This window comes from Exophiala mesophila (genome assembly GCF_000836275.1).
Source record: "Exophiala mesophila strain CBS 40295 unplaced genomic scaffold supercont1.4, whole genome shotgun sequence".
In the NCBI taxonomy this organism is placed as follows: domain Eukaryota; kingdom Fungi; phylum Ascomycota; class Eurotiomycetes; order Chaetothyriales; family Herpotrichiellaceae; genus Exophiala; species Exophiala mesophila.
The window spans coordinates 3312478-3332837 of NW_015622507.1; the positions used below are offsets into that span (position 1 = coordinate 3312478).

Here is a 20360-nt window from a genome sequence, read left to right on the forward strand (position 1 = left end):
GTCGGCGCACCTGCCTTGTGGGGTAATGTCAAAATGAGGAGAAGCAGGAAGGAGACACCGATGATTGGGGAAGTGCACATGCCCATAATTCGAGAAATCGACGAGGTTGCCGCTACTTGACCCAAGCTTTCCCATTCAAAGTCAAACTGTCAGCCGCGTGGCTTCTTGGGCAATTACGCCGCATATGACATTAGCATAGGGCAGGCACAATTGCCGTTGGGCAAGTCCAGTCCATCTTCAGCCTTGTCAATCCAGCACGGGCAACCTCACACTTTCAACTTCTCAACTCCTTACAGAAAGACTTTGTCCAACTCGAGCATACCACCACTCTGCTAGGCTAGAGGGTAGCTCGCTCCATACCTCTGTGTCACCGAACATTCCATGCATAACAAAGATCTACAATTTCGACACGAGTCTCTTCGTTCCTGATTTCTCGCAGCCAGTCACTCAGACTGCAACCACCCTGTCTGTTCGGTCATGATGTTGACGGACACTCTGGACCAGTTCACAATAGAACAAGACATCTATCACATCAACGAATAGACTCGCGCCTCGCTACCTCCACCAAAGCCGCGGTGTCACCAACATGGGTGCCCTCGACACTTTGTGTTGTTGGTAACAGCCCCCTCCCCTTCCCCTTTGCGCATTCACACCTCTTCAATAACGTTTCCACTAACCTTGAGCAGGATTTCTATTCTGACTGCTGCTGCTCTAACAGCATTGGTACCCAAATCTACAGCACATGGTATGCCACCTATGAACCCTCTTGCTCCTCATCACACCTCCCGCAGGCCCCTAACTCCTCTCAGATAGACCAATCCATATTCTGGTCGTGGCCTCGCTAGCCTGCGCATTTGCTCTTCCAACCATCCACCGGCTACTGCCAAATCTTTTCCGTCCATCCAGGTTCAAGCAAAAAGGAGGCTACAACTCAATACCCCTCGCATCCGTTGGAAACTTCAAAGCATCCACCACCTTTGACTCCGACACGACTTCAACGACTCAGAATCCCAAGGCTGCAAAGGTCCGCATAACCGTCCTCGCTGCTTTGGCCGCAGTACTCTCACTGCGCTTAGAAGTGTACCGGCGCATCACAAAGGCCACCGAGTGTACCATCACAAGTGTCGAGGTCTTCTTACCTTTCCTCCTCGCAGCCTACGACGCGCTCCGATCACAGAAGAACGTGGCTCTAGATCGCGACTCCGGCCCAGACGCAACCATCTACCAGTCTCTTCGACACAACGTGGCCTCGTCGGTCGTTGCTCCAAGGTTTCGATATTTGCTACCTGTCTTCTTGATCTGCTGTGGCTGTTATCTGGTCCAGAGTCTGTGGGCTTCCTTAAATTCGACATACATCTGCCCCATCACCACCGGAGAACAGCACAGCATCCCTGCCTTGCAGCTGCTCGCCCTTTTCCTCGATGTTGCAGCAACCATCATCGCTTATGAAACCTCACCAAATTCCGATGGCACGCACCTCTCTCCAAGACGTTACATGGTTCTCTGGAGCTCTGCTTTTCTATCCACCTCGGTAATATGGCTCATCGTCGGATGCATCCTCTACGTTTTCAAGCCGGAGTTACGCACATGGTTGTTTTTGATCTTTCCGCCAATAGACGTTAGCACCATCCTGGCAGCTGGATTACATACCTTTTTATTCTGCATACTTATCATCTCGACATTACACAGTGTAAGTACGCCCGCAAATTACCTTTGATCCCGCGTCACTCACCACATGCACTTCTAGGTCATCGTGTATGGCCTGCTAGACATGTATATCCACTTGACTCTTGCCATAATCATGGTCCCAGTGAGCGAATTCATCTGGTCTCATAAATATCCGTTTCCTCCTACCTCAAAGACCACTTCCACGATAGCCTTTGCTCTAGCATACCTAGGCTGGTACTTTCACCGTCATATCCAACAGTCTTTGGGCGAAAAGGAGCCTTTGCGTCGCTCCAGATTTCTCCTCGCATCCGTCGCGCTCTTCCTGCTGCTACTACCGACCTGGCGCGTCCAGGACTTCATTCACTATCACCCCATCGACATGCTGATATACGACGCTCAAATTTGCCATAACAAATATCTCCAATCAGTCGGCAACACCACCTCTCTCGAGGAGACAGTAGCCCGGTACCAGAAGAGGTACAATCGACTCCCTCCTCCAGGCTTCGACCTCTGGTTCGAATACGCCAAGAAGAGATCGGCCTTCATTGTGGATGAATTTGACCAGATTCACCAGGATCTTGAACCCTTTTGGAAGATTCCTCCGCATGTCCTCCGAAAAGACACTTGGATAATGGTCTCTAACCCATGGAATGAAATCTCTGGCATTTCAATACGACAAGGACAGGCATCCGTGCTACCAAATGTCCTACCCACTCACAAATGGATGCTTGACGGGGTGGCCGTCCTCATCAACAAATTTGCAGAGCATCTCCCCGACATGGATCTTGCTTTTAATCTGAACGATGAGGCTAGAGTCGCCGTTCCGTATGGCGACCTCGAAGCACCCCATCAGAAGAATCAGCCACCCGTGGAGACAGCACCCAATTATTGGTACCCTGTTGCTAAAGATCCAATCGGGGATACTGTCTTCAAAGACATGTCATTTCGAAACACCTTTCGCGAATTCGGCTCTGTCGGATGCCCGCCCTCCTCGTATGCGAGAAGTCACCCGCATATCTCATCGAGATCTCACATCTGCCATGAATGCACTGCGCCACACTCTCTAGGACAATTTCTTGCCAATTGGACAGGTGCTGCCGACATCTGCCACCAACCAGATCTTGCATATTTGAATGGGTTTTACCTTAGTCCAGCGGCTTTCAAGACCTCGCATCAACTAATGCCGGTATTTTCCCAGTCAAAACCACATGGCTACAACGATATTTTGTATCCTTCTGCTTGGAACTATATGGACAAGGTCAAATATTCTCCGAGCGCGGATACGGGAAAGCCGGGCGAACCGGATTTCAAACCAGGGTACCCAGATGTCCCTTTCAAGGACAAACAAAATGTTCTGTTCTGGCGTGGCGCGACGTCGGAGGGAGTTTCTTCGGGCGACCATTCTTGGAGAGGCATGACTCGCCAACGCCTGGTACACATGGCAAACAATCTCACTACATCGGCCCATGATTACATCACTATTCTCCTCCCACACTTTGACGACTATAAAAAGTACAAATATGTCACACTTCCAGGAACATCCCCTCAGACTCTAGGGTTGAAGACAGATATCGCGATTGTGGATCGCATTGCTCGATGTGGCGGAATAGGTCTCTATGACTGTACCGATCAAGAAAAAGAGTTTGGACTGGTCGGGCCATCAAACTTTCAGGCTCATTGGCAGTACAAGTTCCTCTTTGATCTCGATGGAGCAGGTTTCAGTGGTCGGTTCCTGGCATTCCTCGAGTCTCATTCCCTACCCTTCAAGACGGCTCTGTTTCGAGAATGGTACGACTCACGAATCAGGGCGTGGCATCATTTTGTGCCCCAAGACCCGCGACTACATGGTGTATGGAGCACACTTGCGTACTTTGCTGGTGTTAATGGGACGTTGTATGGCGACAAAATCTGGTGGAAGGCACACGAAGCGGAGGCGGAGCGGATCGCCGAGCAGGGACGTGACTGGGTCAACAAGGCCATACGAAAAGAGGACATGGAAATTTACTTTTTCAGGCTATTGCTCGAGTGGGCTAGGATAACCAACGATTCGCGAGACAAGTTGGGCTTCACCGCCTAACTGTAGTCTGAACCTGTGTATTAAGCAGGAAAGGCCAATTTTGGGGACGCAAGCCCCTGTACCATATATCCTGCTAGTCAGGAACACGTTTGTTGCGAGGGATATGTATATACTTTTATTCTCCCTGATGAAATAATGTTGTTGGACGAGTTGGCATGACGCTTCAAGCGTGGTTAGTCATGAAAGGTGTTTGTGGTCTCAGGACAATTGCCAGCGTCCATGGCTACATCAATAATTGATTGCATGTTATAAAATTCACCATCACCTCGTTCCGACAAAATACAGCCAAGAAGTTGTTCCCAGACAAAACAAACACCTCCAAAAACGCATTACAGTCATCGATCTTCGTTCTTCAGATGCGGTGTGACACCTGACCTATCTCGCTTGCACAGCATGTGCACCTTCCCCAGCATGAGACGGCCCTCCAGTTAGATTAGCCACGAATTCTTGATATCTAAACACATCACCACCCCGCTTGGGAACAGGCGTATTCAAGCCTCGAACGCCAGCAATGCCAATGACATTCTTACCCAGAATCCGTCGGCCCGTGAACCCTTCCATGGCGCGCTCGACCTCTCTCACGCTCAACGGACGTACCCCAGCATCTGGTGCGGTTTTGAGAACGGCGGATTTCAAATCGTCAATATCAATTTGACCGCTGTCATCGTCATCGAAGGCGGAGAAGGCGTTCAAGAGCTCTTGCTGTGGAGATAAGTTGACGAGGAGATTGGCGAGTTGAGTGAGGTATTGGGGCAGTGAGAGTTGGGAAGGTTGGCCCGGAGGAAAGAATTGAGAGAGGTCGGACTCATGGAGACCGAGAGATTGTAGTGTTTCATTGACTGATTCTGCATCAATAGATCCATTGCTACTGCCGTCTAGAACGGAGAAGGATTCTCGGAGGTTGTGGAGGAGTGCAGGAGGAAGTTTCGATAGAGCATCGTTTTGTGAAAAACCTGAAGAAATACTCCGTCGCGGGGCGGTTGAGGATAGTGACGGGTTGAGGCTAGCTGTTACGTTGTTGTTGTTAAGAGAAGAGTATTTGGATGATGTGGATGTGGCGGTGGTGTTGTTGTTGCTGGTAGCAGTGGGAAGCCGTCGAGTTGTTGGGGACGGCGGAGGCTCTGTTTGAGCCCTAGAGTGTCTTGGTGGCGGGTGCATGGAATTTGTTGTTCGTGAGGGAGTTGATATGACATCGTCATCGTCTTCATCCTCCGACACAGTATAAGACTGTTTGAGTTTGGAAGGGGAAGTCATCGGCGATGCTCCACTGCGGTTTGTGGGAGGTGTACTGGGTCGATGGTTTATGGAGGTGGGAGATCCTGGAGATGCAGCACGGCGGAAGGGAGAGGATCGAGGTGAGTTAAACGTCGACTTGTAGGACGCCTTTGTATATGGAAGATGGATATGTCAGTTCGAGGCACAGACCAAGCAAACAAGGTGCTCGGGAGAGACAGGCTTACCATTTTGTGGATCTTGACGGAACAATGTTGTTTATGGTGTCAAGATGCAGATGAAAAATGTGGGCGATCAATGGAGTTGACAATATGATGGGGACAACGTCCATTAGTCGATGATATCGTCGTATTAAGAGTTCTGGTGGGTATGAGATATTCGAGATTATGCGCAGGCTGGATTGAGTGGTGTACGGTGTGGTTTGGCCGTCGTCATTCTATCAACAAAGTCGTTGTCAGGAGTGATGTGATCCTCCGGAGGCAGAGATAATCCGGGTCCGATGATGGACGGGACGAGGCGGCTGAGGGGACACGTGAGGGGCGAGACGCGCCCCGTGGCGCCTTGAAGACGTGTCTCTAATGGGCGAAGAATCCCGCTTAATGGCCTGGGCCGAGGTCGCAGCCGTGCCTAACGCCCATTCAGGCGTTAGTGTGCATACTAACATGAGGTCAAAAAGCCCTAAAGCGTTTGCACTTCTGTAATTCAGGGGTAGACCGGGGGATCCATGTAAAAAGGCCATTCCCCCACTGGCAGTCTCGCACATTGCCAAACTGGACTTTGCAAAGAACGGGACGGAGGAAGAATGCCGCAAAGAATGACTGACTGGTTTTAGTTGGTGGAAGTGGAAGTTGGGGATTCATGTTGGACTTTTCGAGACGGATAAAATCATTCATGTACAAGGTCACGCCCTCGTCAGTTGTGTCGAAATACTAGTTCTGAATTCCTTCCGTAATTTTGTCTCTAAGTCTTGTGGGTGTCTTTCTTTTACCTGACGCCCACCCTCCCATCTCTAGGGCGGCGTGCCTGGGTACCACTGTACCAGTACTTGGTACAGTCCTAGACAAGTCCCACAGATACGCACCGTCTGTGACGTTGCTTACTACTGTCAATCAACTATTTTCACTGGACGGTTGATCTGCGTTAAGCGGATTGTGGACACGACGACGATACCGCTGTCACCATCTGTCGGCGCAGCTGTGTGCCTCGTACCACCCAACGATACCCCACGACCCTGTCCTCCAGTGCCTCTAGGTGCCACTTGACACCTGGTGGAGAGAAGTCAAAACTCGGGAAGCCTGCGAAAGCGTACCAAAATTGCCTAGGGGCCCCCTCCCAACCCAAAGTGTCACAGGCACCCACCGACCGCCAAAATGGCCGAGGGTTTGGCAGCCCAGTATCTGCAAGTGCGCAGCATGCAACGGCACATGCAAGAAACTAAAAAGAAAGAACTTGACTTGCAACGTAAAAAGGCAAAAGAGCAGGAAGAAGAAGCACAGCGACTCAAACTAAAATTGTCCCTATCCAACGAATCCGTCACCAGTTCAGAGATAGAACGGGCTATTAATCTGAGACCATCGACTTCTGGCACTCAGGAGTCTGTCTACTGGAGGCCAACCACCTCTTCAACTCAAGCCTCTATCAATTGGAGACCATCCACCTCTGTCACCCAAGCCTCGAGTCGAAGACCCATGCCTGAAGCCATCGCATATCGTGCTCATACTGACCATGGTCATCATGGACGGCCAGGCTCCATCTCCTCCCATTCAGGCTCTCAGAAGTCCTCCATATCCCATCAGCCCTCCCATTATAAAGTCTCATCGCAGAGCTCTCTAGCACCTCCATCCCCTCGAGGATCCAACTCTTCCTCCGGACGTATTTCCACCGTCTTTGAAGATGCGCCCTTCCGACCTACAAAGCGAGTCCGAGCGCAGTATCCTCTCCACTCGAGCGAGCCTCATGTCGAATACATCCTCGTGGCCTCCTTTGATATCGACCGCGGTCCGATCATGGAACACCAATTCCCCGGCGCGATCAGCCCTGACGAAAACATGCTTGCAGAACTGATGTTACCGGATCAGACACATCTTCGACAGCAAGATTGGACCATGTTTTTCCTTCACAAGGATGCCGGGTCCAGCGAGGAGGAAGCGGCCGAAAGATTAGCAAACAAACAGGCAAGAGCGCGCAGAAGGCGTGCCAGAGCATCAGGAGATTCTCGAAGCACAGAAAGTGACAGCATGGACAATGACAGTAGCAGTGACGAGAGCGACACCGGGTCGATAAATAATCCCCCTTTAATGTACGTGCTTAATCTGGTCAACACCAAGCAGGACAGTACAGCCAAGAGAGGTGCGGTCGTCAAAGCCATGGCCATTTGCACCAGGCACTCTTTTCTGCATATCTACAAGCCTCTCTTACTGTTGGCTCTGGAGGACTATTTCAAATCACCGATCCCGGACACGTTGGAGTTGCTCTACAACGCACTCAATGCCATGGACTTGTCACTGTTGCCCAAGCTGTCTCATTTGGAGCGCCATATTTTACAAGCAAGCGATGCTAAAGACATGTTTATTGAAAAGTTTGAGCAGATGATCGCTCAACGTTTGGCGGACGAGAGCCAGAGAAGAAGTCTGGAGGCACCAGATTCACCGACCCGAACTGAACCGAAATACGTCGTGCCTCGTGATACGCACGAGTTTGAATCCAAGATTGTGTACAACGGCATTCCCATTCCGGTCAAGATCCCAACCGCGTTGTCGCCCGAGACCGTGGGTGATTTTTCTCTGATCAGGCTGGTACAAACATTCGGCAATCCGCACATATCACAACCTCAACCTTTTGCTCTCCACCCTCATCTGACCACATCTGGTGCTTTCACGCACCCCATCATTGTACTCATCAACGCCATGCTGACGGAGAAAAGAGTGATTTTTCTCGGTCACAATCAACCAGCAGGGACAGTGGCTGAGGCGGTTCTTGCTGCATGTGCCCTTGTTTCTGGTGGCGTCCTGAGAGGCTTCACCCGTCACGCATTCCCCTACACTGACCTGACCAAAATTGACGAACTTCTCAAAGTTCCTGGTTTTATTGCAGGGGTGACCAACCCTGCGTTTTCGTATCATCCCGAGTGGTGGGATGTTCTGTGTGATCTTCCTTCCGGGAGAATCAAGATATCCTCATGTATCGAACCAGCGCCCGCTACGGAAGGGTCTACGTACTTTCAACAGCATCTCCATTCCAAGGATACGAGCGGAGGCGACGCCACTGGAGATACCTTATTCATGGATGAAATTAGCAGAGGGATTGCATCGCGCCACGGAGAGTCCATCATTCGAGCCAAGTTCCAGGCATACATCACCAAGTTTACCCGGATTGCGGCGGCCTTTGAAGAAACAGTGTACGGAGCAACCAGCTTAATCTCCATCCCTCCAACCGAAGTGGAAAAGGCGGAAACACCTACCACAGTGGCAGGGTTCGATCGACCAATGTCTCTCAAGACATCGAGTCAGAACTTGAAGGGGCACGGCTATGTGTGGCCGAGTGAAGAAGCCAAAATGCGAGAGCTGGCCGCTTCGGCGGCGAGGATCGAGGGCTGGCGTAATACCAGGTCATATTATTCGTTCATCTCGGACTTGGCGGCGCATTCGTTGGAAGCAGACTTGCCTCCCTCGCCCGGACACATCACAGCCATCCCACCGGCGAAGCCCTACGTCGACTTGTATCATTCTCTGGCCAAGCTGAAAACGCTTCGATTGACACCAAACGAAGCGGGCGCGATCTACCTTGCACTTGAAGCATATTGTACAGATTATGATACGATTTTGGAGTTGCTAGAGCTGATGCCAGTGTCGGAAGCCGGACTGTTTTACATTGGCCTGGGTTTGTGGCACGAGGACGCTCAAGTGCGGCTTGCAGTGGCCACTTTGTTAGATAGCATCAAAAAGCACCCGGCGGGGAGAATCTTCTTTAGCCGTCTAGGAGGATGGGCAAACATGGGCTTCAAAAGAGCTATTCAGGAAAGAAACGCCCGCCGGCGGGCTCACCAGCATGAGAGTGATGGCTCGATGGATGCTACGACGTCGAATGGGGATGGTCGGAGGAGTTGAGTAGGGGGTGTTGCAATCTTGGATACCTTGGGTTTGAAATGGACAGAGGTTGCACTGGGTAATATGGTAGGTCGATGTGAACGGCTATGAATTCATGAAAGATACTGGTCAACATGATGGGATTGACTGACTGGACGGTCACTGACGGTGGCGACGGGGGCATGTGCTGCCTCTTACGACTGTCGAGAGCTGTGGGCGGCATCTAGACAATTTTGATCCATCAAGCGCATGATTCCAATGGGAGCATTGTAATTAATCCAATATAATGGAGATTTGGTATTGCAATCTCTACAGTCAGCGAGTCGAAGCATGAGGCGAGTTGGTAACCAGCACCGACAAGGTGTAGGGCAATCATCACATTTTCAACACCAGCCAATCAGTTGCCAAGTTAGGCAGGGTGCAAGTCAGGCCAGACAAGACCAGATTGTCTTTGGACGATGGATTTGCGTTGGATAAGAGAATGTGTAATAAGTACCTGCTTAGTATTAGCGATAGTCTAGAGGTTCACATACTCATGCACATAAGCAGGTTATTCTCACTTTTGTGCACTTGTGTGGATGATGTGCGCAACTTGAGATTATGCTCAGTAATAATAATAAAAGAAGGCTTGAGTGTCGAAGTGAACATCGTAAACCTTGACTTGGTCGTGCTTGGCCGTGCTTGGCCGTACTTGCCCAAAATTAGCCCCTTCGACCCCTCGGCCCCTCGCCCATAACTGCCCTGTCCCCTGACTCGGTTGCGCCTGCACTATTGAATCTATTGAACCTTGGCACCGCCGACAAATTTGTTCATCGAGAATTCAGAATCGTCGCCCGTCGCCCGTCGCCCGTCGCCCGTCGCCTGCGATTTTGTCTTGTGTGTCTTGTCTGTCCTTTTTGGGGCCTCAATTCCTGGCCCCCGGTCCCAATCTGACTCAACTCTGTACGCGAGATCATCTTCTATCCTCGTCTACCCATATTGATGCACTATTCGTGGTCGCCTGCACAACACCCAGAAATGGATTTCCGATATGGAGAATGCAGTGGCTAACAGAGAATTCCCTAGATCCTACAAGGCGACATACGAGTACTCGTATGCACATGTCCATGAATCCACAACGTCCCTCCTCAATCCAGGCCGATGGTCAGTGCCTGTCCAAATTCAAAAGACCCTCTTATCGGGCCCTCCCGCTGGTACCTGACCGATCTCGTGGCTTTGACCGCGGAGCATTTTATTTCCCCTCGAAGCTTGACTTGGAACTGACAGCTCATGTCATTGATCGGCAGAGATTGAGCACATCACCGACGTTTTTGAACCACGTCAAAAGGGTTCAATTCCAGCCCGTTGATTGACAGAATGCCTTGAAATTTGCCATCGTATTTGCACCTCATGTTCATAATTCCCAGACCTTTCGATGGCCTAGACGCCATAAGAACGCCACAAGCGTGCAACCACCTCCCTTTGGCGGGCAGCTTAACCTCTTCTAGCTGACGTTACCATCTTTAATCTTCTAGTTTTTCCCTCGAGCGCCAGGTGGAGTCTCCTTTCAAGCTCTAACCTCCATTCTCGCTTCATTGTTTGGTCTTTGACCCTGGTGCCTTGACACCAACTGGCCTCAAGGCTACTCGCTGTGCTCAGCATTTAGGCTGTTGCGCCATGCATGGATTCATGGTTCGCAAGATGCTTTGGGAACAAAGAAAGACCTCCCGCTTTGGGCGCCTGTTCCCAAACTCTCAGGCCTTTTGAGAGCAACTTCAGCACACGTCCGTGTCTTTTGACTTTGTTCATCTTTCCAAATTCTCTCTACCTCACACACATCATAGACTCATCTACGACACTTCCTGTGTACAGTGCATCCCACGCGTTGCACTGTAGCAGTCCAAAGCTCGGGTCAAACACTTCCGTTGCTAAGCCTCCTTCTTTGAGACCATCCCCGCCTAAAAAAAGAACCAAGGATACTCGGCAGATCAACAGGATCAGCGTCTAGGGTCTAGCACGTGGATGCAAATCCCCTGAGCGACCGAGTCTGGGCTATTCACGATCGACACTGAAATAACCAAATAAGGTCTCGCTATCTGGCTCCATCTAGACCTGATCTTCTCGTCCCTCTTCCATTCGCCTTGGATGCAGCGATCAACTCGACAAGTGGCCCTCGTCTCGTTCACCTGAGCGCCGTATCAGGTGCTTTGCTCTGAGTCTCGACTCATGAGCGTCCATTCGTTTGAAAATTGCGCCCGAATACCACCACAATCGTTTTGAATTCGGAGCTAGCCGTTCACCTCATTCCACCATGGCTCACCAAACAACAATATCAGGAGCCCGATCGTTGCCACATCGTGTGTCCCGATCACACTCGTCGACTATAATACTCTCTCTAATGATAATACTTGTGTGGCTGGCTACGAGCACAGCCGCTTTCGACATGACGTTCAACTCACGGGAAAACGAGTCGGAGTTTTTCCAAGAGCTGGCGCAAAGAGGCGAAATTCACGTCGATCGACGTATGCCCTCACCAATGCCAACACCATTTCTCCAACCACGACAAGATGTTGTTCCTGTCGACATTTCCGAATCACAAACGGCCTCCGACGTAGCCGAGACAACGACACGAGCCTCGGCCGCCACGTCAGATCGTCCTGAGACCTCTTCAGCAGATCAGTCATCCTCAATCCCTCCAACAACCACATCTGGTTCGTCCTCGCGGCCTTCAACCACAACAGTCATGACCGCACTTCCATCAGCATTCGACACATCATTAGGGAGTAACTTTACCAACCCATCCTGTCCCAAATTCTTCTCCACATTCCTCGCCAACGCAACATTCCAGTCATGCATTCCAGTCTCATTGTTCCTTCAAAACTCGTATTCCTTCATCCGAGTTGAACGGGATGAGAGCCTTTTGGAACAGACCCTCGACGCCGCATGCAAGGCACCTCTGGCCATCTGCCAACCATTACTAGCTGGCATTGCTAGAGACCTAATTGATAGTCGCAACTGCGGGTCGGATTTCAGCCGACAGAATCCGTTGGTGATGCAGGCATATAATGGACTAATTGCCTATGAGCCAGTGTACCGAGCAACTTGTCTCAAGAACACAGTCACAGGGACGTATTGCTTCACTGAAGCCATTCTCAATTCAACCAACCCTACCGAGTTCTACCCCTACTACACAGCCATTGGCATGAGTCTTCCTGCCACAATCCAACCCTCCTGTACCGAGTGTCTTCGGAATGTCATGGAGGTATTTGCTAGCTATGCCGAGGACGCAACTCAGCCCTTGGCCAAGACGTATCTCCCATGCGCCAATCAGGTGACGGCCCACTGTGGTGCGGACTTCGCCAGGACTGATGTTCAGGTGGGCTCGCTTATGGCGCAGAACAAAGCGTCGCCGTCAGGAGTGTCGATATCGATGATGGCATTTGTAGCCGCTATATCCCTGTACATGGGCCTTGTATAGTATTGGCGGCAAAGCTTGGAAAATTGAAAGAATATGAAACCTATCTTCATTGGAGAGGATATTTACGAAAGAGTTGGCATCTCAGCATGGCGTTGGAGGAAAAGCCTTGATGATTGATCAAATGAATATAAAGGCATTGGATATAATTGATCAGTACATATGAATACAGAATATTATTCGGTGTTTGATACTATTGTCACCCAGCATCCCGTCCTGTGATACTACATTGTTGACATCTATGGATGTTGACGGCAAAGATCTACCCGTGACACTCCAATGCTGTACTACGGAGTAGTCGGTTGATGACACAGCCAGTACATTTCAAGCATGTGTTTAATCTGTGTAACATGGGAATACATGTATGTGTTCAAGGCGGCAATACGCATTCATCCTCGTCGCAGGGGATATTGGGCACGATTTGCAAGAGACATTCATCAAGTTGGGTTTGACTACCTCCATGTCCTTAGTCATGTCTGCTTCTGCCTCACCTCGATCACATGTACACAGTAAATGAGATGAACCACCAGGGTCTAATTGTGACATTAGGTCTTCCTAACCAAAAACATCTCACATTCTTCAGTGCACCTTTTCCCATCATCTTCCTGAATCGACATCGCGTGCCATCAATTTCATCGGAGAGATTGAACATCTCGGGGTCTAGCCTTTTGTAAGTGTTGCATCCAGTATACCCATGCTCCTTAATCCAGTATGCCACACGAGGCTGCATACCGTGCACTACTAGGTCACTGACTGATTGACCATCCCACAGACTACGTACGGTATATCGCCATCGTCGATCGCTGAGCTGAGCTGAGCCGAGTATATGGCTCCATACATTCCACCTCATCTCCGTCGAGGAAGTCAAGCTGATTCGGAGGCATCGGTGACGACAACGACGACGACACCATCGTTCCCATCATTCCCAAACCCCACATTCAAGGCCAGCAAATCCACCTCCGCCGACCAAGTGTTAATACATTCTCTACGAGAAATCGAGTATCACTACTGGCCTGACGAGACCCTCCGAGAAGAGAACCCCAAACACCATTCTGCCACGCTACACAATTCACAAGACAATCCGTTTGGACTCAGTCATATCGTCATGTTCAAAGATGCCCATCCACAATTCGCTGACCATGGTATCATCTACGTGAAAACCAATTTGAATCTCTTACCCAAGATGTCCAAGGGATGTAATAATGATCATGTCGACGACAACAACGGCGCCCCCGATGCTGCTCCCGCTCCCTCATCCACCACCCCTCCCATCGCAGTATTCACTCAATACACCGACCCTTACAACCGAAACTTCTACCGAGCCTCCTCCGCCAACTATCGCCGATGTTTCCGTTTCACCGGCTACTACAAAATCACACAGATCGAATACTTCGAACCACACTCAGATGAATTAATTCATATGCTAGATCGAAAATTCACCCGTACCGATCGATATGGACATATTCAATCTCAAAGAAGTAAAGAGAATTGGGAATTGAGTATGGCGAAACGCTGGGCGGCGGTGAAATTGGAGAGGGATTGGAAGGGAGAGAAGAGATGGAAGAGGCCGGATGTTAAGAGGGTGGAGAGGGAGGGTGAGAATGAGGATAACGAGGGAAAATCGGTTAATGAGTTGTTGAGGGAGTTGAGGATGAGAGATCAGACATGAATTTTCATGACGATGATGATGATGAGAGATGGTAGAAGAAGGGGGTTAGAAATTGTCTGATGTATGATGTCTGATGAAAGGATATGTCCCCTAAGAGACTGGTAATGGATTCTTCTAGAGGTGACGGATTAAAGATCATAGCCAGGTACTTGTATGAGTATCAAGTACCACTGTGAGCTCTTCCGATCGTCTGTGTGCTCTGAAAAAGCTGTAAAAGCTGTAAACTTGATTAATACTCCTCCTTCATGCTATACCCATGTTTGTTGAACTCGAGTGACCGATGATGATGATGATGATGATAGAGACTTTGAAAATGCAATTGCGAAAGCAAAATACGACCATGCAAAAGAACCCAAACCGCTGAGGCCACTGATCACTGATCACTGATTGAACCATCCCTTCGTATACCAACCCCATTAGCAAGTAGTCCATAATGCTCGACTCCCCCTTCCATCCATTCATCTGAACGAGATGAGATCATCATGAAATCCTGGTTCTGTAGAACTCTGCCAGCTGTGTGTTGTGTGAAAGACGCTGATGATGTAGAAACTATTCCCTCCCCCCCCCCATCTCATCTTCCCCTTTCCCTCCATCACATCACCTCCTCCTACTCCCCGACCTCATACTCCTCCCTCTCGAACTATTCACACTAACCTGACTGATACTATCCTCCGGCCTAACCTCCCTCGCCGTAACACCCAACCCCTCCATTTCCTTCTTCTTACTCAACACACTCTCCGTGCCCACCTCTGCAAAGTCACGATACGCCGTCCCTCTGCCCTGTTTACTTAAATTCCGACTCGTCAAACGCCCGATAATAGTTCTCGGCGCCGCAACCTGTCCTATCCCACCACTATGACCATGTTGATGCTGATTGTATTGTTGATGTTGAAGAGCCGAGACAAAAGACCCCGATTCCGATCCCGCACCTCCAGCCCAAGTCGCTGCTCGAGATGGTGGTAGGGTATACATATTCGGCTCTCTGCTGACGTTACTTTCACCCGAACCACGAGCGACGACATGGGAGGAATGACCACTGTGGTTGCTATGATGATGGTGTGAATGTTTCGAACTGGATCGACTCATTGCGCGGGACCCGGCTTTCGATGAAGATCGAACGTGACTTGAATCCGTGGTTCGGACCGTCACGTGTAAAACCGTCTTTGCCTCTTCTTCACCGTCATCCCATTCGTCTTTTCGACTTCTTCGAGATCGTTCGCTGTGCCGACTTTGACTTCTGGCGCGTGAAGTTGTGGATTTACCGTGATCACCGGCTTCGTCTTTATTTCGTCCCGTCACACTACTCAGAACGCGGCTGATGCTTTCGGATCGGAGTTTGATCCCGCTGCTGCGACTGCTGGATCGTTTGGAAATTTGTGTATCTGCGGTGGTGAGCACAGTTGGAGCGCGGTAACTGGTCGGTGGTGGTTCGATGGCTTTAGTGGTGCTTTTCTTGCTCTGGCGACTGGCTTTGGATGAAACGGTGGAGACGATTTCGAGATCGCGTGGACCAGGGCCGAATCCTGAGTCGACGCTCTTTTTGCGTGATATGTGGGTTGATGCCGGGGCTTTGATGGTTGATGCGATATCTGAAGGCGGAGCAGGAGGGTCGTTGTCCTGCATGGTGATTAGCCGTGGTGCGTCGTATTGGCTTTGTACCGCGTAGGTGTATGTCGTGGGCGCCGGCTCGATTGCTTGATAAGTTGTCACCACTGGGAAATGAACGGCTGATGCACATACCGCAGATGAATACTCTGGTCTCAATATATCTGGTGAAGTGAAGCTGCGATCCATAGGAGCAGGTTGTATTGGATTAGCATTCGGTGGTGGATCTGGTGCATTGTTCTCTTTGGATCGGTTGCTGAAGGCGTATTGCAAAGCAGCTCCAGCAGCAACTCCAATCAATGTACCCACGATTGCTCCGCCAGCGGCATGGTCGGCGTTGATGCTGGAGAGTACACCTGTGGCTGCAGGAGCGGAATTCGCCGAGGCAAGGCCGGGTCGAACGGTGTTGACGAGATCCAGAGCCAGGGTTGCGGCATTTCGAGCTTCACTGATCAGACTATCCAGAACAGCAGGCTGTGCTGGGGTCGCTGGGGCTGTCATTGCGGGTGCAGCTGCAACTGAGGGTGCTGGCGCTGGTGCTGCAGCAGCCGAAACACAGGATCCTGGAGCCACAGACTTGACTTGAGATGCAACGGCAGTCCTCGCTTGAGAGACGACAGTTGGAGCTTTGACAGAAGCTACCGTCTTTGCTTGGGAGACAACCGTAGGAGATTTGACCGAAACCACCGTCTTTGCCCTTGAGACAGTAGTAGGGGCTTTGTGACTGGGCGTAGCACTCGCTCGAGACACAGTGCTCTTGCCATCAGACTTGTCGACCAAGGCAGGACGATAAACAGCCTCTATAGAATTACCATCGAAATCGATCACAGCGGCCGAGTAATATCCCAGAGCATCCCTTTGTGCTGGTTCTCCATGAATCTTTCCACCCGCCTTGAGGGCGGCGAGGAAAAAATCTTGGACATTGGAACGGGAAGAGGCCGGGAATGCCACGTGGGCAGCACCAGCAGGTACACCGGGGATTTCTTGTGTGATCCAGAAATCAGCTGGTGCAGTGGGATGTCTCTCTGGACCGAAGCCGATAGTTTGGTCTTGTCGTGCTCGAAAGGAATAGCCTAGGGGTTGTAGGGCGGAGAGGAAGAAAGACGTCGAGGTTGGGAGATGGCTGACGGTGAGAGTGATAGATGCAGGCATCGGACGAGAAGGGTAGTGGGATGTGGGATGTAGGGAGTAGAGAAGGTTGTGGATGGGTAGGGTAGGTAGGGTAGGTATGTAATTGACAGACAAGATGGAGTAACTTCTGTAAGGGAAACGATGGGTAGAATAAAGGAGGAGGGCCTTTTATCCGGAGGAACAGGTGAGTTGTACACCACGAGGATAGAACGAGTGGACAAACATCGATTAATCAATCAATGAACAACAGGTCGAGTGAGACTTGCAGACAGTGAGTGGCAGCAGCGAAGACCCAACGTGGTGGGAAGGCAAAGCAAAGCAAACTTGATCCTCTTCCAAAGCATCGATTCGCTTACTCTTAGCATGAAGACACATAGATTCGCCACAATAAAACAACAGGCCTGAAGGTCATGTATTGGATACCTGGCTGGGTAGATGCGGCATTTGCAACAGACACCAGAGAGTGATGTGACTCCAACCAAGTACATGGTGATGGTACAAAAGAGGATCCTACCTACAGAAGCCAGCCCACTTGCCCAGTGTTTAGGTAGTGATTGAATTGAACGGTGCATACTGTAAGGTAATGAATGAGTGGGCTTGCGGTGAGTGTGTGTGGATGTGTTCAGGTGTGCCTGACCAGGTCAACCGAAACCGACCGAGCACACTACGGAAGAATTCAAATTGGGTGGTGGTCGTGCATGAATGAGTTCGACAACGAAGCGGCGGAAGGTGAGTGAGGCGTGATGGGGACTCCAGTGCATGTCGATGGCGGCGAGTAAGAAGACGAGAGGTTGATGGGGCGAAACAGACATGACAAGGGAAAATCAAAAGGCGAGGGTACATAGCACCAGTTGGATCTTGTACCTTGAGTCGGAGCGATGAAGAAAAAGCCCAGACCGAACTTGTACAACATTGGGACACGTGTGCTATTGCTGGAGTTGGTGCTGATGCTGATGCGACGAATGATATTGAAGATTCGGTAGAGAATCAACGCCCAACTGTCTCAAGTTCTTGGGCGAACGACGGCGGATCCGCCTATGCAATGCAGAGTCCTTTTAAAATCGCTTCGCTTTGCTAGCATTATACAGTTCATCCATCGTTCATCCACCATAGATGTTGTTTGGGTTTGATGAAGAGATCAAATGTCAAGGACTATGGTTCTAAGCCGAGTAAATCGACCATAGTAATCTTTTACTCGTGTTCATTAGGCTTCATTCCTCGGGTTCGTCTCATCATATCTGATCTGATCCCAGGTACCACGTCTGCCTCTGGTCTGACTGATCTGGCCGCATGTTTCAACACACATCCAGCACTTCTGTCGATGGACTCCACAACACCTTTCTCCTTTCAACACCAAAACCCAGAACTCCCGGCCCCCTTTCACTGTTTTGTTTAAATCGAGACTTTTCTTTCCTTCATCATAATTTTGTTTGACCTTGAAATCACCCAACCAACTCTGCTGTTGATTTCACTCTCGTCCTCGTTCCTCGGATTAAAATATTGATGTAGGGCATGGTTGACATGCACACTACGCGAAACGGAACCATTTCCTTGAGGCGGAAAGGTTTGTTCGCATTGAGGTTTTCCATATGTTGAACCACAGTTATGTCTTGTTGTGAAAACAAACGCACGTTCCAACTTTTGTCCATTCCTCAACACGAAGCACCCTTTCGTGCCAGTTGATAAACCAGAGACGTCGAACCCGGCTTGATCCTCTCCAACAATGACAAACAGGCTTAGATGTTGTGATCTGGCCTGGTGCCGCCGAAGAAGGACAAAGTACCGATACGGCGTGGTCGCTTTGGGGATTGGTTTTCGATTCACGACCGAGAGATGATGAGAAAAATAACAAACATGATTCAAGTCTCTGTGTGTGGATGCAACCACGACAGCAGATCGATCAATCAAGCAAACAAAAGTTGGGCATACCTCAGATGATGTTCCAAGCGTCTTCGCACGCGTGGCAGAATTTGCTGCAGGTGACACTGGCGCTCAGACTGTAATTGCTGATGGAAATAGATTCGTCTTTGAAGGCGTCGGCAAAGTCGTCTTTCCCTTTCGCCATGGCCCCGACAAACACGCAAATGCTTTCGTTTCCCCCAAGCGTCTCGACGTAATCTCGTACCCGCACCACATCGGCGTCGAAACTGAGCGTCACCTTACGGCAATTAGGTGGGAGATGGTCGGTGATGGGATTCTTGATGACTTTGAGCAACTTCTCTTGTGAATTGACCGACCTAATGGACAATTTATGGAGCAATTGCACCATGAGACCAGCGAAGCGCTTGAAGGTTCGAGGGATTCGGACGGTTGGGCTGACTTCGACCAAAACCCCTTTTGCGGTGTGGATGTAAATCTGAAGACGGCCGGCTTTGTTGATGGGCGAGTCGAGTAAGGTGAGTAAACACTAGACGTTGAAGTCAGCTTGTCCATGGCATAGAACATTGCAGAGGATTCATAGCCACCTGATGAGTAATATCCGGTCTGGCATCGCTGATGTCGCGTCCCATCTTGCGCATCACACCAATATGTTCGTCACTGTTCAACAACGAGTATTTGTCCTCCTTGCCACCGGCCTTCGATCCGCTGTGGGCTGCGCGGTAGGTCTCCAGACTAGCATTGGACAAAACCACAATCAATCTCTTAGTATCTTTATCACTAGCTGCAATCGGTACATGCTGTTCGGCGACTAGGCGAGGAAGTTCGGGAGGAGGAAGAGATTGTGTTCCTGCAAAGGGTAAGTTTAGGAAAGCCATGGTGTTGAGTACTTTGCGAGACTGTTCAAAAGTCGAGACTAGGCCCCAAAAATCAATTTTCAAAAGGCACATTGCACATACTTGGACGCTTCCTCTTCATAGAAGTGGTTTCAGCCATGGTGAATGTCGTGTTGGTCGGTGAGATCTCAGATCTGATTGTGAATGTGCCAAGATGAAGCACGTGGTTGGTTCGTAGACGAGGAAAGAACGAGGTGAATTTGTTGTCCAAAGATCAAGGTTGAAAAAAATTAAGCGACAGTGGAGGTGTCACACATCACACTCGTCAAGTAGGACCAGCAGCTCGTTGACAGAGTCAGAGCACAAAGTAATGTCGTTGAATCGATACAATCTCCAACAAAGTAAATACAGGTCTTTTCGAGATGTAGGTAGAAAAATGAGTTCAGGTTTTCAACCACAATGACTCCGACATCCGAGAGCGCGAGGGTGGCACGCACATATTTCATGTTATTTCATGTTGGGTGTGACCGACGCCGACAGGGAAGGAGGGGCCCGAGGGTCCCATGAAATTGGGGGTTCATTGGGGGGCCGAGGGGGCATTATTTCGAAGGTTCCGGCACGCCAGGCCTCTTTTCATTTGCACTTGACCCAGATTGGTTTAGGTCGATATCTTGACTCGTCCGGTCCACAATTCTTCACCGACCTCACCCGTGCTTTTTTTGCT

At 50.1% G+C, this 20360-nt stretch overlaps 6 protein-coding genes across 7 annotated transcripts; 3 read left to right on the forward strand and 3 right to left on the reverse strand.

Moving 5' to 3' along the window:
• The first annotated feature begins 203 nt into the window (after positions 1-203).
• Positions 204-3982, forward strand: PV10_06293. 2 transcript variants are annotated; one of them, XM_016371070.1, is made up of 4 exons: positions 204-615; positions 687-745; positions 810-1690; positions 1748-3982. In XM_016371070.1, exons 1-4 carry the CDS (start codon positions 587-589, stop codon positions 3743-3745), a joined length of 2967 nt encoding a protein of 988 aa, XP_016223363.1. In that variant the 5' UTR covers positions 204-586; the 3' UTR covers positions 3746-3982. The 2 variants fall into 2 exon arrangements, with proteins under 2 accessions (XP_016223363.1, XP_016223364.1); XM_016371071.1 differs by having other exon boundaries at positions 204-745.
• Positions 3924-5361, reverse strand: PV10_06294 (uncharacterized protein). Its single transcript, XM_016371072.1, has 2 exons — positions 5206-5361; positions 3924-5128 (listed from the first exon to the last, which is right to left on the reverse strand). The coding sequence occupies exons 1-2, from the start codon at positions 5206-5208 to the stop codon at positions 4121-4123; spliced, it is 1011 nt and encodes a 336-aa protein (XP_016223365.1). The 5' UTR covers positions 5209-5361; the 3' UTR covers positions 3924-4120.
• Positions 5362-6348: 987 nt separating this feature from the next.
• PV10_06295 (uncharacterized protein) lies at positions 6349-9221 on the forward strand (the record flags this gene model as incomplete). The annotated part of the gene is made up of 1 exon (XM_016371073.1): positions 6349-9221. One exon carries the CDS (start codon positions 6349-6351, stop codon positions 9082-9084), a length of 2736 nt encoding a protein of 911 aa, XP_016223366.1. The 3' UTR covers positions 9085-9221.
• Positions 9222-10801: 1580 nt separating this feature from the next.
• On the forward strand, positions 10802-12710 carry PV10_06296 (uncharacterized protein). Its single transcript, XM_016371074.1, has one exon. It carries the CDS (start codon positions 11354-11356, stop codon positions 12518-12520), a length of 1167 nt encoding a protein of 388 aa, XP_016223367.1. The 5' UTR covers positions 10802-11353; the 3' UTR covers positions 12521-12710.
• Positions 12711-14779: 2069 nt separating this feature from the next.
• Positions 14780-17110, reverse strand: PV10_06297 (uncharacterized protein). Its single transcript, XM_016371075.1, has one exon. It carries the CDS (start codon positions 16941-16943, stop codon positions 14784-14786), a length of 2160 nt encoding a protein of 719 aa, XP_016223368.1. The 5' UTR covers positions 16944-17110; the 3' UTR covers positions 14780-14783.
• An 883-nt stretch (positions 17111-17993) lies between these two features.
• On the reverse strand, positions 17994-20094 carry PV10_06298 (ribosomal RNA small subunit methyltransferase NEP1). The gene is made up of 3 exons (XM_016371076.1): positions 19760-20094; positions 19388-19650; positions 17994-19329 (listed from the first exon to the last, which is right to left on the reverse strand). The coding sequence occupies exons 1-3, from the start codon at positions 19794-19796 to the stop codon at positions 18853-18855; spliced, it is 777 nt and encodes a 258-aa protein (XP_016223369.1). The 5' UTR covers positions 19797-20094; the 3' UTR covers positions 17994-18852.
• Between the last annotated feature and the right edge of the window lie 266 nt (positions 20095-20360).

What these genes read in the sequence shown, in the direction of transcription:
- PV10_06297 (XM_016371075.1), bottom strand. Translation starts at nt 16,943, where the DNA reads ATGCCTGCATCTATCACTCTCACCGTCAGCCATCTCCCAACCTCGACG.
- PV10_06293 (XM_016371070.1), top strand. Translation starts at nt 587, where the DNA reads ATGGGTGCCCTCGACACTTTGTGTTGTTG. An exon ending in ACCCAAATCTACAGCACATG is followed by an intron (nt 746 to 809) that starts GTATGCCACCTA and finishes AACTCCTCTCAG; the next exon opens with ATAGACCAATCCATATTCTG. An exon ending in TCATCTCGACATTACACAGT is followed by an intron (nt 1,691 to 1,747) that starts GTAAGTACGCCC and finishes ATGCACTTCTAG; the next exon opens with GTCATCGTGTATGGCCTGCT.
- PV10_06296 (XM_016371074.1), top strand. Translation starts at nt 11,354, where the DNA reads ATGGCTCACCAAACAACAATATCAGGAGCCCGATCGTTGCCACATCGT.
- PV10_06298 (XM_016371076.1), bottom strand. Translation starts at nt 19,796, where the DNA reads ATGGCTGAAACCACTTCTATGAAGAGGAAGCGTCCAA. An exon ending in TATGAAGAGGAAGCGTCCAA is followed by an intron (nt 19,651 to 19,759) that starts GTATGTGCAATG and finishes TACCCTTTGCAG; the next exon opens with GAACACAATCTCTTCCTCCT. An exon ending in GACCGGATATTACTCATCAG is followed by an intron (nt 19,330 to 19,387) that starts GTGGCTATGAAT and finishes TTCAACGTCTAG; the next exon opens with TGTTTACTCACCTTACTCGA.